The 13,634-nt window shown below is 35.8% G+C and overlaps 1 protein-coding gene across 1 annotated transcript in view; it reads left to right on the forward strand.

The window, feature by feature from the left end:
• The window catches only part of AKAP6 (A-kinase anchoring protein 6), a 520,891-nt gene that overhangs the window by 383,779 nt on the left and 123,478 nt on the right, over positions 1-13,634 (forward strand). The window contains exon 11 of the mRNA XM_039870505.1: positions 11,588-11,736. Within this exon, the coding sequence (XP_039726439.1) occupies positions 11,588-11,736 (149 nt within the window). The remainder of the gene's footprint in view (positions 1-11,587; positions 11,737-13,634) is intronic.

The raw sequence follows: 13,634 nt of genomic DNA on the forward strand, positions 1-13,634 counted from the left end.
TCTCTTCATCCCTGCTGTGGAAGAAGATTTCTACCCATATCCTTTCTTAAAATTATCTTGTAGATTCATGCATTTCAGTATTTAAGTGAAGAATATTGAAATTCATGAATTTGGATGTGGGTACCCCATTAGGATGTTAATGCCTGTGAATATTTGCTATGAATTAGTGTATCAGATATCTTTCTAATTCAATAGCTAGCAAGAGTGGGGATGGGGGGAGTGGTGGACAAAGGTAGTAGGAGCTTTTGTGTGTAGAGGCTATTACATGTGGCTTTGAGATTTACTGGAATATTCTTATCAGACATTTGGGGTCCTTTCATTACTCATGGTAAGCATCCTCTGCTTTCATTAGAATTTCCCAATTAAACACAATTATCTGCCTTTGCATTTTTATTATGACTTTAGTAAGTTGGTTAATGACCAATATGTTGAAAAGCAAAAGGTTTTTCCTAGACAAATATTTTGATATTTCCTACAAATATGGCTTTAAATAAAATATCTATTATAAGTTTTAAAATGACTTTTTTGATTTTCTTTCTTTTTTTAATCTTCAAATATTTCGCATTTATCAGTAAATCACATCTCGGTATAATATTTAGATAAAAATGTATTTCCCTCCTTTTAAATACTTTTATATTCTCATCTGTTTTTATGGCATGTTACTGCATGTCTCCAGAGGCACACAGCATTTTTATTTTCAAGTAAATTTATATTAGTTACAGTCTCCAGCTGTTTTAGATATAGGATCATTTCCTGTCGGTACTGTTTCCAGGACAATTCTTTTTTCCCCTCACAAAAATGAAAAATGTAATTTAACAAAGACATCCTATAATTGCCTTCATATCTAGCAAGGTATCTAGCAATCTAAATACTTATTTTATTTAAAACATCTGTCTACATAATATCTAGTGATTGTCCAGGGCTATATTATCCTTGGGAAAGGCAGCTGCTGCCATTTTTGTTTAATTTGTAAGGAACCAACAAAATGTCTCCTCAATATTGAATCTTCTGCCATTATGACATATGTGTTTTTGCTTTTGTTTTTGTTTTGTTTTTGTTTTAAATGAGAACAGCTTACCTCTTTGGTGCTTGCAATTAGTTTAGTCTTTTTCAAATTGAGAAAGACCACTCTTTTAAAAATCACTATGGAAACATTCTGTGAGAGTAGTAATCTTTTGTTATATATATCAAAGTATCATAATAAAAATGGCGGCATGCTGCGCTACTCTAACTAGTCTTACACAAGAATCACATTTTAATTGCTAAGCTTTTTAGAGTTATTTATCTCTTTTTTAGAGTTCATTTTCTTTTCATTTATAATAAAGAAAATATAAAGTCTTTTTATTATGTTGTTCTGCTGATTAAAGCAGTCAGTTGATATTTCCTCATTGTTATTTTTTTCTCCCCCCAAAAACACATGAAGAAAGATGGCAGCTTCTATAAAAGCCCTTTGTCTTGGGGACGATAGTATTACCTGTAGAGGAATCCATATGTAAACTCCGTTTTCGTGTGTGTGTTCGCGTGTGTGCACGCGCACATGTGTGTGTTTGTGTGCGTTACCCTTGGAGCCTAAGATAAAGTGTTTATCTTTTAATAGATTGTATCAATTTAGGCTCGGCTGAATGCCAAAAACAACAGACACCCAGGCTTACAATAGTGTGTCTAAATGAGCAAGTTTACCTTTTCCAGGGAAGTAATCAAAATATTCCTTTTCAGAACACTGAGAGTATGAAAGTGAAATGATTGCAGTTCCCTACTGACATACTGTTATGATTGACAGGAAAAACCAACATGCATGCCACCTGAGACGTCTTGTTCAGGAACTTTCTGGAGGGTAGTAAATTGGTGTTGGCACAAACACAAAAAAATAAAATGACTTGATTCAGCACTTTTCAATTCTAAATCCCCAAACACTAAAGAAAGAAGTAAATATTCATCAAATGATCAAAATTTATATTGATTTTTATTCTACATTAGCAGCTCAAAGTCGAGATTCTTGACAGGATGGATGTTGGTTTGAATGATTCTCTTTGAAATGAGGATATAGGCACTGAGCTGAGTGCTACCATGCATTCCTGAACCATAGGCCCTGATTATCAGAACCCTAGGAGGCTAAATTTTTAAAAGAACAGTATAAAGACATACTTGTTCAGTTCTGTTTTGATAACTAAATTGTTATTATTAGTATGTAAAGTAATTCTTGTTGTTCTTGTTTCATTCCTTCCTTTCTATCACCATCTAAGAACGACTATTTTATAGAATTTCAAAGGAACTGGAGTGCACATTGTAGTCATAGAGTTAACAGCAGCATTTGCCAGCATAATTGTACTTGGGAAGGAACTGCCAGTCCTGCAGGGCAAGAGAGGCTAAGATTGTATCTTCACATTATACATCTTTAATTTTTTGTTTCTGCCAGAAAGTAAATAAGGATTTGCTGTAGTGAAATTTGGAAGATGAGAATAACTACACAGCCGTAGAATATAAACACAGACTTGATGTCTGTGTCATTGTGCAGAGATTCACTAAGGAAACGGTAATGGAGAAACATCGAAATTCTAATCGTCCCCTCCAGTCGACACAGTGTAATCACACTCCCTTCCCACCCTAGCTCATGACATAAAATGCTGAATTTTTAATGGCTTTAACTACTTGCATTACAAAGAGGAAGAGGGCAGTGGTGGATGAGGCTCTCCACAAATGCCGTTGTGTGTTATTTTTGTTCTTTGTGTTTGTTAGGTGGAGGTGTTGTTGTTGTTGTTGTTGTTGTTAATAAACATCTTAACTATCATTAAAAGGAGGAAGAGGACATTTTTATTTACATACAAACATGCAGAAGAAATAATGAAAATATCATTCATGTTAATTTTTTCACTTTGTTTAAATGCTTACCATTTAACAAATACCATTAAGGACATAGCTTTAAAATTGAGATTTCTAAACATTATAGCTAATGTTTTTAATGGTTTGCAAACAACATCAAGTCAGTAGAAATAAAGGTGACCATTTAAAGATATAAATGTAATATTTTTTACTTAAATCAGTTATCTTTTGCAGTTGTCCTGAGCTAGTTATTCATAAATATAGATAGAAATAAATCTTGAGATCCTAAGGCTAGTTTTTCTGGAGCTGCTGATATGGCCATAGAAGTTTTGAACCCTAATGTACGTAGATTAGTATATACAATAGTCTTTGGTGAGTATAATATTGAAATAGCTTTGAGATTCGTGTTAAATTTTTGATATATATTTAATTTTTAACAACGAGAAGGTATTTCTATTTTAAATGCTTTTATAACTCTCTAGCCAATGATAAAAAGAACATTCTAACCAACTAATTGTTTCTTTAGCAATATTTTTGGAGTATAATATTGGTCTTATTCTTGAATGAATATTTTAGTTCCTATTATTTAGTATAACTTTTCTGTAATTCTAGGTTATACATTCCCTGAGGGCAGGCACCATGTCTGACCCAGATTTATATCTTGCACGATGTCTTAAACATAAGAGAGTCTCAAGATAAATTTTTTTAAATGATTAAATGAAGGCTCTTAATCAACTTTATTCCAAAGAAATACATCGTTCCTTAGTCCTCTGCTCCCTGCTCCAACTCTGTAGGAAAAGGAAGCTTTGGTACTCCACTTGGGCAGGCACACAGGACTGAAGCATCTGTCGTAATGCCACATGCTATTTGTATCTAGCCAGAATAGAGCTAATCATGGATATGTGAATAAATGTCTTGAGAGAGTTCATTTCTGGACAAAGGAAATGCACTTTGAATCCAGTCCCTAAGGTGAGTTATCTCGGGAAATTATGAACTACCAACAGTGATGACAAAAGCAAAAATACACAAAAGAACCAGGATCTTGGAGGGGAAAAACCAACACTGTAAAGGTGACAACTCTAAATCCTGGAGCGAGTATGGGAACTCTGCCAAATAAAAGCATGGAGATTTCCAAGTGTAGATTCTAATCAACCCTGGAAGAGCTCGCGGGGCCTTGAGACTTGAAGGTGTTTCTAGAAGGAGAAAGCAATCTGGGCCAGTTGTAAGAGGGATGTGCCGTGGGGAGGGAAAAAGGAAAGCATGGTAAATATTTGTATAAGGAAAAAGAGAAAAAGGCATGTGTTTAGAGATATTGCATCAAAGTTTAAAAAAAAAATGACCATGTAGTAAAAGTAGGAAAATATTCCCCAATGACAAAATTATTGCCAGAAAAAGCAAAGTTTCCCCCTATTATATTGAAGGATCTCTGTGATTTTCCTAAGTTAGCAAGGACTCTTGCAATACAAACTGCTAATGTATCCTGCAAAAGCTCAAATGACTTTTTTTAAAAGTGGGAAATCAGATTTTATTAAGCTAAAACAAATTCTGATCCAGAAGACTCGAAACTTTGTTTTGAAATGTATTGCAAAGATCACCACAGAAAGACAATAGCTGAAGTGTTCATTTTATGTTTATGACCATTGTAGTTAGTTTTTAATATAATATGCAACATGTAAGATCACTCCGTTCATTAGCTGAATAAAACATTACCGAATGATTCTTTAATTAAAGAAGCTTTTCTTCTTCCTTTTATTCTAGAGAAAAGTAAACAAGGTATATATTTCAATTATTTTCTTATTTGTCAGAGAAAATATAGTTTTCTTTCTAAGGGAAAATGAAGCCAATGATTTAAAAAACCAGGCTGAGGCTACAGCCTTTGCACTATCTGTTGTATCTCTTTGTACATTTTAAATCACCTCAGAATTTCAAATTCAGTAAAACTTATTCAGCCAATTTGTATAGAGTGCTTGTCGCATACCATGTGCTGTGCTGGCTTCTGGGGATACAGCAATAAACACATAGACAAAAGTCTCTGCCCTCATGAGGCTTCCAATTCAGTGGGAGAAGATGGACAATATAAAATAAATGTTGGCTAGATGTGGTAATATATATGCAGGGGGATAGGGTTTGCTGGGGGTAGGAGTGAGTTTGAGTTTTAAGTAGAAGATCAGAGAAGACCTGAATGAGCAGGTGATATTTCAGCAAAGACTGGAGGAAGGTTAGGGACTGAGTTGTCATGCAGACAAGACCATATGCCCCTAGATCATGACCACCATCCTTGCTGGAGCAGGTCAGCATAGGTCAAGGACTAAGGACTGACGACTGATATCGGGAATGTGGACAAAAGCCTGATTGAAGTGTGTTCAAGAGAAATAGTAGAGAAGTTAGACATAGTGAGTAAAGATAAAACATGTAAAAGTGATTTTGCTCTAATGAAGAGCAGAGAAATGAGACTTCAGCCAGAGGATAGACTGGTGTTAATTGGTGTCTAGGGATTATTTTTTCTTTTTTTTTCTTACATTGGAAAAAACAGTGTGGTACTTATTTGTTTGTTTTGGCTAATGTGCTAATGTAAATAATATAGTAAGGAGGAAAATTTGATGCAGGAAAAGAATGGCAATTTGTTGTGGGGTGATCATCTTTGTGTAATTTAGAGGGGGCCTGGTGAACAAGTGAATGGGCTTAGTCATAGATAGATATATGGATAATTTCCACAGAAACAAGGGAGAAGGCAGAAGACATAGACCCAGACATAAGTAGGAGGGTAGATGTGGAAAGCTATGAAGTACAGTATGAGTAACTAGGCAGACCTACAAAGACATAAATTAAGAAAGAATATAATTTATTTTAACGTTTTCAAGATATTTGACCCAAAAAGATGCTGGGACATCGCAGTGATAATGAAATAATTGACATTTCTTAACTAAACCAGCGCTTTTTAGGATAAGGTTAAGTCATATGTCTGTATGTTATTATGAAAGTGATTATGTGTTTTATCCTTAAAGATAATTAGAGTGACTGAAATTTGCCCCCTCTCCCAAACTTATCGTGGGCTAACTGTTTTGTTATTAGACACAATATCAGAGGTAAGTAAATGGTTGAGTAATTATTCATGCCACAAAGATCATTGAATTTGGATTACCACATATCAAACCAAGTTTAAATGAAATATTTTACAACACTGTGTCTTGTGTTCTGATTAAATTATTAATTTGTAATCTAAATTTGAAGAGGAGTATCTCTAGTGATTTGGGCTCTAGGTGTATATAAAATAAAAAAGGGGCATGCTACTAATGATAAGCAGCAAAACAATTGTATTACACCTCAGATGAGAAGGCAGTGTTTCTAACTTTATCATGTGTATTAGTCTGCTAGAGTGGGAATAACAAAATATCATAGACTGGGTGGCTTAAACAACAGAAATTTGTATCTCACAGTTCTGGAAGCTGGAGGTCCCAGATCAAGGTGTTGGCAGGTTTGGTTTCTGGTGAGGCCTTTTTCCTTGACTTGTAAACAACTGCCTTCTTGCTGTGCCCTCAGATGGCCTTTTCTGTGTATGCCTACTCTTTATCTTCTTATAAGGACACCAGTCCAGTTGTTGCCTCATTTAATATTAATTACCCCCTTAAAGACCCTGTCTCCAAATACAGTCACATTGGAGGTTAGGGCTTCAACATATAAGTTGGAAGGGACACATTTGAATCCATAACATTTATATTAAAGGTTTACTAAAGGTATAAGTTACTAGACTCTCTTAAGCATTTCCCCTCTTTGAGGCACTGGGCTTCTGACCTAATGGAGACTGTTGATTCACTTCTCAATGTAACATACTCAATGCACACTAGGAGATAGGAGGTTTATGAGTTTCTTTGGACTAATCTATCGGATGACTGTCTTGCCATGACAGAAAAAGGGAGATGGAGGGAGATGAAGGCCATCGCAAAAACAGTGACACCTTTCTGTAGGCATATTGTTGGAGAGCATCCAAATTCCAAACCTGACATCTTTCACAGTCCATCCACTTCTATATTTGCCTCTTCATCCAAAGGCCCCAAAGCTCCAGCCACCATTCTGTGAACATGCCACATCCTTTCATGATTCTGGGCCTCTGACCAAAAGAGTTACTCTGCCTGTAAAGATAGTTATCTGCTTTTTTACCTAAATGAAGTCATACCCATACTCCCAGAACTGGCTCAAATGCCACCTCCATCAAGGTTTTAGTGCCCATTCCTCACCTTCAGGCAATAAGTTGTTTATTTCCTATCTTCCCCCACAACCATTTCACTTAGCACACTTGTAGTTGTCTGTGGGCATGTCCCTTTCCTCCACTACATTGCAATCCCTTGAGAAAAGGGACTACATTTTGTTCTTATTTGTACCCATAGTCCCTGTGTAGTTCTTGACATGTGATAAAGGCTCAGTGACTGATAAATGGTTAAATGTATGAACATACAATTCATTCATTCAATGATTCTTCACTGAGCCCCAGATAGTGTCAAAGTGCTGGGAATACAAAATGGCAAAGGAAACAAAGAGAACACAGTTCCCTTTACAGAGCTTAGAGTTTGGAAACAGAAAAGGTGTAAACCCGCAAATACAAGAATTTTAAATTGTGACATGCACTGTGAAAAAAATTAATACTATTTCAAAATATGAAAATAGAGTGGATCTACTTTTGATAGGGTGTTCAGGGAAGGCCTCTCTGAGAAGTAACATGTCACCTGAGAGCTGAGGGTTGAGAAGACATTAGCAAGAGAATGCTCCAGAGAAAGGGAACAATATATGCACAGGTCCTGAGACAGGAAAGAGTTGGTTAAAAAACCAAAAGAAAGGATGACAGAGGCATGATGATCAAGAGTGAGGTAAGTAGGTCTGAGAGAGAGAAATGAGGTCTGTGGTAGACAGGAACTAAATCTCATGAGCCATGACAGAAGTTGGTTTTTTCGGTCTGAATACAGTAAGAAACCAACTCATGTTTTTTAAAGATCTGTAAGGGAAGAGATTGGAGGGGCAAGAATGGATGAGGGGAAATACATGTTAGAAGATAGTTGCTATCCTATAAAGAAGAGATGATGAAGCTGTGGATCAGCCTGGCAGCAATGTAGACTTGGGAAACAGAATGGAGAGACATTTTGGAAGAGGAATCAGCAGATTTGGGGGAGTTACTGGCTGCAGGAAATGAAGATGATGAGGAGTCAAAGAAGACTTTCAGATTTCTGACCTGAGCAACATATGGTGCCATTTATTTAAAAAAAGAGGGCTAAGGAGAGAAAGTTTGGGGGAACACGGGGAAGACGAGAATGGAGAGTTAGTTCTGTATTGAAATTATTCCTAAAGTAAATCCAAGTAGCAATGTCAGGTGGTTGGTTAGGTAAATAACTGGAAGAGGAAAGGATTGGGAGCCATTACTGTATCAATGGCATTGAAAGCCATGAAAAAGAGTCTAAAGAAAAGAGGTCCAGAATTAAGCTCTTAAACAATAACCAGCGATCTCAGCTGTGATTCAAAAAGATTAATCAATGAACCATCTATAAAATGGATTTGGGGGTGGTGAAGAAGGAAAGAGGAGAGTAGTTGAGAATCCATCACATTAGGTGTACTGCATCACATCGGCCAGGTGTACTGCAGGCCTAGACCAGAATAAGTGAGAACTGATCCTTTTTCCCTTCTCATCATACACTCTCTCCCATGGCATTCTCATTTCATCTCCTAATGTTAACTGTTGCGTCTAGGTTTATATTTCAGCCTTAATATTTCTACTTGCTTGCTGAACATTGTGTTTTGGGTATCCCACCAGTACCTCAAACCAGAAGACTCAGTCAAATCCAGCTCGTTTGTTCCATCCACCATATTGCTATTTTTATACTCCTACTCCTGTTGATGGCACCGAAAAGGAAGTGTGAGGTAGCTCTGTCATTGAGTCTGCTCTTTCATGTTCCTCTTTATTTTTCTTAATCAGTAAGTTGCCAAATTCTGTTGATTACACATCAATAATATTATTTAATCAGTTTAAGTTTCCATTTGTATAGTCACTTTTAGAAGTATCCAGTAATATAATTGCTAATCAATAAAATTCTTTTAATCAGAGATTCAGTGTTACTGTTTTTTGTTTGTTTGTTTGTTTTCCTTTGTTTTTAGAACTACATCTTCTTTAATTCTTTCTCCTAAAATCTTATCTCAGGACTAAAGTATAGTATGAAAAAAATTTAAGATGGTTTGCAGAGAGATTTAGACTGGCAAAGCCATTCAACCTTAGCAGAAGGAGCTACTTTAGTTCTATTTTTATCATCATGTTTAGGAATAAATCACTGAAAGTAGAGATAGAAACAGAGATGGATAGGAAATACTTGGGCTATCTAATTCATCTCCTTGTTAGTGCAGGGAAGTTTGCTTTTCTTTCTTTTTTTTTTTTTTTTTCATGTCAAATGCCTGTGAGATATTGTGCAATAAAAGTCTTAGATTATAACATTTCAATCATTTTTGTAAGGTGACTAATTATCTTTCAAGTCACTCTCAGCATTGTTTTTTGAAGTCCTTTCCATGTATCTCTGTCATATGAGAGGTGTTTCCCTTTGTACACAGAAATGGCCCAGGATCTCAAAAAGATGAACTCCAATTATTTTTCCATAGTAGTGATGAGTCTACATTAAGTCAGCCTCCCTCTTTATGATCTTTTTTGTGAGCAGTGACATACATTTGTGAGATCATTACCCAGAACAAGCAGTGGTCCAGCTTGTTACTATAGGATGGTTATAAAACTAACAGGAACCTCTAGGGATCAAACATGCCCCTTGGCACCTAATGGGGCAGATGCATTATTCTTATGGGGTTTCCAATAGAAAACTTGGTGTGGGATGACCTCCTTATTATCCCCATAGCTTTGAGGAGTGGGGGAGTGGAGGGGAGTGGCATTTGGGAGGATTATTGTTTTTAAGTTCTTTGACTATTATTCAATATCTTTCAGTTATATCATATTTAACCACATAGAACATTGTATGCTCTTTTGAAAGATGCGTTTTGTTTTTTCTAATCATTAACTCCCTATATTCAGTTTTATACTACCCCCATCCATTTAAAAAATATTCTTAGGACTATAGATAGATATTATGTCTCCAAGTTCTATGATATCTGCATACCTCTTGATTGGAACTCTTTTATAATACCATTAACATGCTCCATACCTCCTCTTTCACATTCTTAGAAAAGATGCTAACTAATACTAGATTTAGCATTTCCTTTGTGCCATCCCACCAACCACACCCCTTCCTCCCAAACTGAATACACTTCGTTTAACATTATCCTTTGTTTATAGTGTTTGACATAATTTTTAATCCAGTTGAGTCTATTCTTATTCAAGCTAATTAGTTGGGGGCAATAAAAGACCACATGAGTTAATACATAGATTTTTGACTGATTCCTGAAACTTCAATTATGTGAATGTAGTAATATTTTGCATTTTTTTTTAAAGTTCTTCCTCTGCAATCCAGAGTATTCATAATTAGCTGCTGTGGAAAGCAATGACAGAAACTCTCAAATGGTTTGAGATCTAACATTTCATAAGCTACCCATTTCCTTTACAGAGTCCTGATTTGCACTTTTAAGAAGCTGACACTTTATAATACTCCCCTACCGTCCCCACTTCACCGCCCCCCCACTTACACCCCCCCAACCACCATGATCAAGTATATAAAACCGGAGACCAGGCAAAAGGCCTTGGTTGGCTCCAGACACGAAGACTAGGTGGTCATGTCTGACTTGGCTTTTCTTACATGTTACAGAATTCTGGCAACTACACAAGAGCTGACCCCAAACTGTTTTTCTTAAAATGTAAAGAAGTAGGAGTTTTAAGGTTTCTCAAAAATGTTAATGGATGTTCTTAGATTTAGCGAAGCACACCAAAAGAAAATAAGAGTTCCTCTGGTCTACAGTGCACATAAACTCAGCATTGCCCCCTCCCCTTTACCATGGGCAAGCATGCCACTGAGAAGTCTTCATTCCCGGTCTCATCTGGTATACTAGGGAACCCTAAAGCCACAGGGATCACAACAGCTGCAATAAATAAAGCATCTATTCAATACGTTTTTATGCCAAATATTATTCAGCATTCTTTTGTCCTTGGTTTGATGGAAAACAGCATGGTGAACTTACTGCCTTCCCTTTACTACAGTGAGCCGTATGTAACTATGAAAGATTTAACAATTCGAACCTGCAAGTAAGCAAGATCATTATTCCCTCCATTTTAAAATTATTAAACAATAATATAGAGAACCAAAAAAAAATGTAATAAAGGATGTCTGTTGTCACTGTTGAAGAGGTATTAGAATTAGTACTAGGCTTTTTTAATTCTCCTCAGGGAAGATAATGAGAAGCATTCAGAATATGTATCCATGCAAATGTATGGGTTGGAGGGGGATCTTTAAAAAATAAATGTTACATATGTGGCAATATGAAGAAGAATATTATTAAGGAATTTCACGGAATTTTTATGTAAAGTCTCATCATACAGTATTATGATCTCAGGGATATTTTGTGATATTTACTGAGTCTTCTGAGAGTTCATTTATTCGGGTCATATTTTAAGGAGGAACTTATAAGATTCGGATCTAAAATATAATTCTGTAATATGCCCAGCTGATCCCATTAAATCCAACCTGAAAAGGAGCAGTATAATGATATGAACTATTCCCATTTTTTGAGTTGTTACACCTCACTTGAAATGCATTCCTTCTGGATTAAAACAGCAATTTCTCTTTGTTTCTCTCTCCAGGCTGAGGTTCAGCTATGCTACCTGGAAGCACAAAGAGATGCTGTTGAGCAGATGTCCCTCAAGCTGTACAGTGAGCAGTACACCAGCAGCAGCAAGAGAAAAGAGGAGTTTGCTGATATGTCAAAAGTTCATTCAGTGGGAGGCAATGGGTAGGGAACTATTCTTTTTGTTGTTTTATTCTCACTAATCTCTACTTTTTCTATGATTTTCCACTGGTAGGCGGTAGGCAGGCATTTTCTCCCTAGCTAACAGACAAGGAGAAGCTCAATAGACCAGGCATTTATGTTCCTTTTCATTCGTGCCAGAATTGAAGCTGGATTTTATCAGCTTCTATCATCTAACCCAGAAATTCCTAACTTCATTATGATTTATTTAAAAACAGCTCTGTGATTTTGCGAGTGTTTGTGTGACCATATGGTACCTATACTGTTGGTCAGTTTTCTTTACAATTTCGTTTCAATGTATTTTCCCCCTTTTATACGTTATCATTTATTTTAAAGTATGTCTAAGGAAATTTTAAACACCAGAACATCACTGGAAACTTGGTAGAACATCATTTTCCTGAAAAATGTAGATATTTAATAATTCTTTAGAGACCATGAGCTAGCTGGTTAGCTTCACATAAAGTCAATTGGAATAATAGACTAGCACTTGAATTGTCTGTAGGATGTGAAAGGACCCAACAACTTCAGTGACCCATCAATAATTTCATTCAGCCTGAGACATATGGCTGTATTTATACTGTACTAACTACCCATACTATTGAATAATTGTCATGACTTCAGATATTTCCAAATGACTTTAAAGTTATGCAAAGAGTGTGTATATATGTTTTTTTCTTTTCTCTCTCTCTCTCTCTTTTTTTTTTTGGTCTTTTCTGCTAGGCGATTATTAAAGAGTAAAAGAGTAGTAATGAAATACAATTATTTCATAGTTGCAATGACTTCATAATAATTATACTCATAAAAATGGAAATACTAACCTATTTTACTTTTATTCTTGAGCCAGACAATAAGAGGTAGAAACTGTTCTTCTAAGTTCCGTTAAATATTAATAACATCTTATTACGCTACCAGGTATAACTCTAGCCAAAATATTCCCTGAAAAGGCAAGCAGAAAGAAGTCTTTTTCATGTACTTGTTTGCATTTATCTTTTAAGTGCTTATAGTTATGACTGGACTTTAAATACTCATATAAATTTTTGGGATACATTAAGTACACAGATTATAAATTCTGTTTTATGTTATAATCCAGGGTCTAAAAATACAGGAAAGGGATCAGAGTCATTATTCTGTTTAGGAAATAGGAAAGGACTTTTCAAATTTTCAGATTTACCTATCTATATAATTTGTTGCTCTAGCAGGAATTTTTTTTTATCCATGGACATGTTACATAAAAATTTGATTCATTTTATACAATTCAGTAGACATTTATTCACAAGAGGAAAAGCATAGAAGCAAATAAGAAAGAAAAGACTAAAGCTTGCAGTATGAACAATAAGCTGTTTTGAGGCTTTAATGTGCTTTAATTTCTCTAAATGCATAAATAGTCCCTGGTGCACACACAAGCATAAACTTTAGGTCACATTTTCATGTTTTCTAAAAGCCCGGGAGACTGAACAGTCACCACGTGCTTCTGGCCTCAGATTCCAAGGACCCAACCTGAGTACTTACTCTAGGCTCCACAAATCATAAATCTACCCTGGGAATCGCTTAGTTAACAACGAGCATTGTTCCGTGAAGTGGGAGTAGGTAAACTTGCCTGATATCCTTTGTTCATGCTTCTTGGGGTGCTGAAGGCTGTACATTGTGCAGAAATATAAGAGTGTGTTGAAGAAAAAGCAGCTATTTAATACTAAGGACAAAAACCATATATTCCTTTCTATTTTCTGTTTATATACAGAAAAGCATTGTTTGAGAAATGCATGTGAGTGAGGTTATCTGGGGTGTCCTGCCTCCAAGACCCTTTACTCCCACAGTCAAATCCTTAATTCTGAAGCCTTAAGAACATAGCCTTGTAAAATTATCTGCTCCAATGATACATAAAC

This window comes from Pteropus medius, unplaced genomic scaffold (assembly GCF_902729225.1).
Source record: "Pteropus medius unplaced genomic scaffold, Ma_sr-lr_union100, whole genome shotgun sequence".
Classification (NCBI taxonomy): domain Eukaryota; kingdom Metazoa; phylum Chordata; class Mammalia; order Chiroptera; family Pteropodidae; genus Pteropus; species Pteropus medius.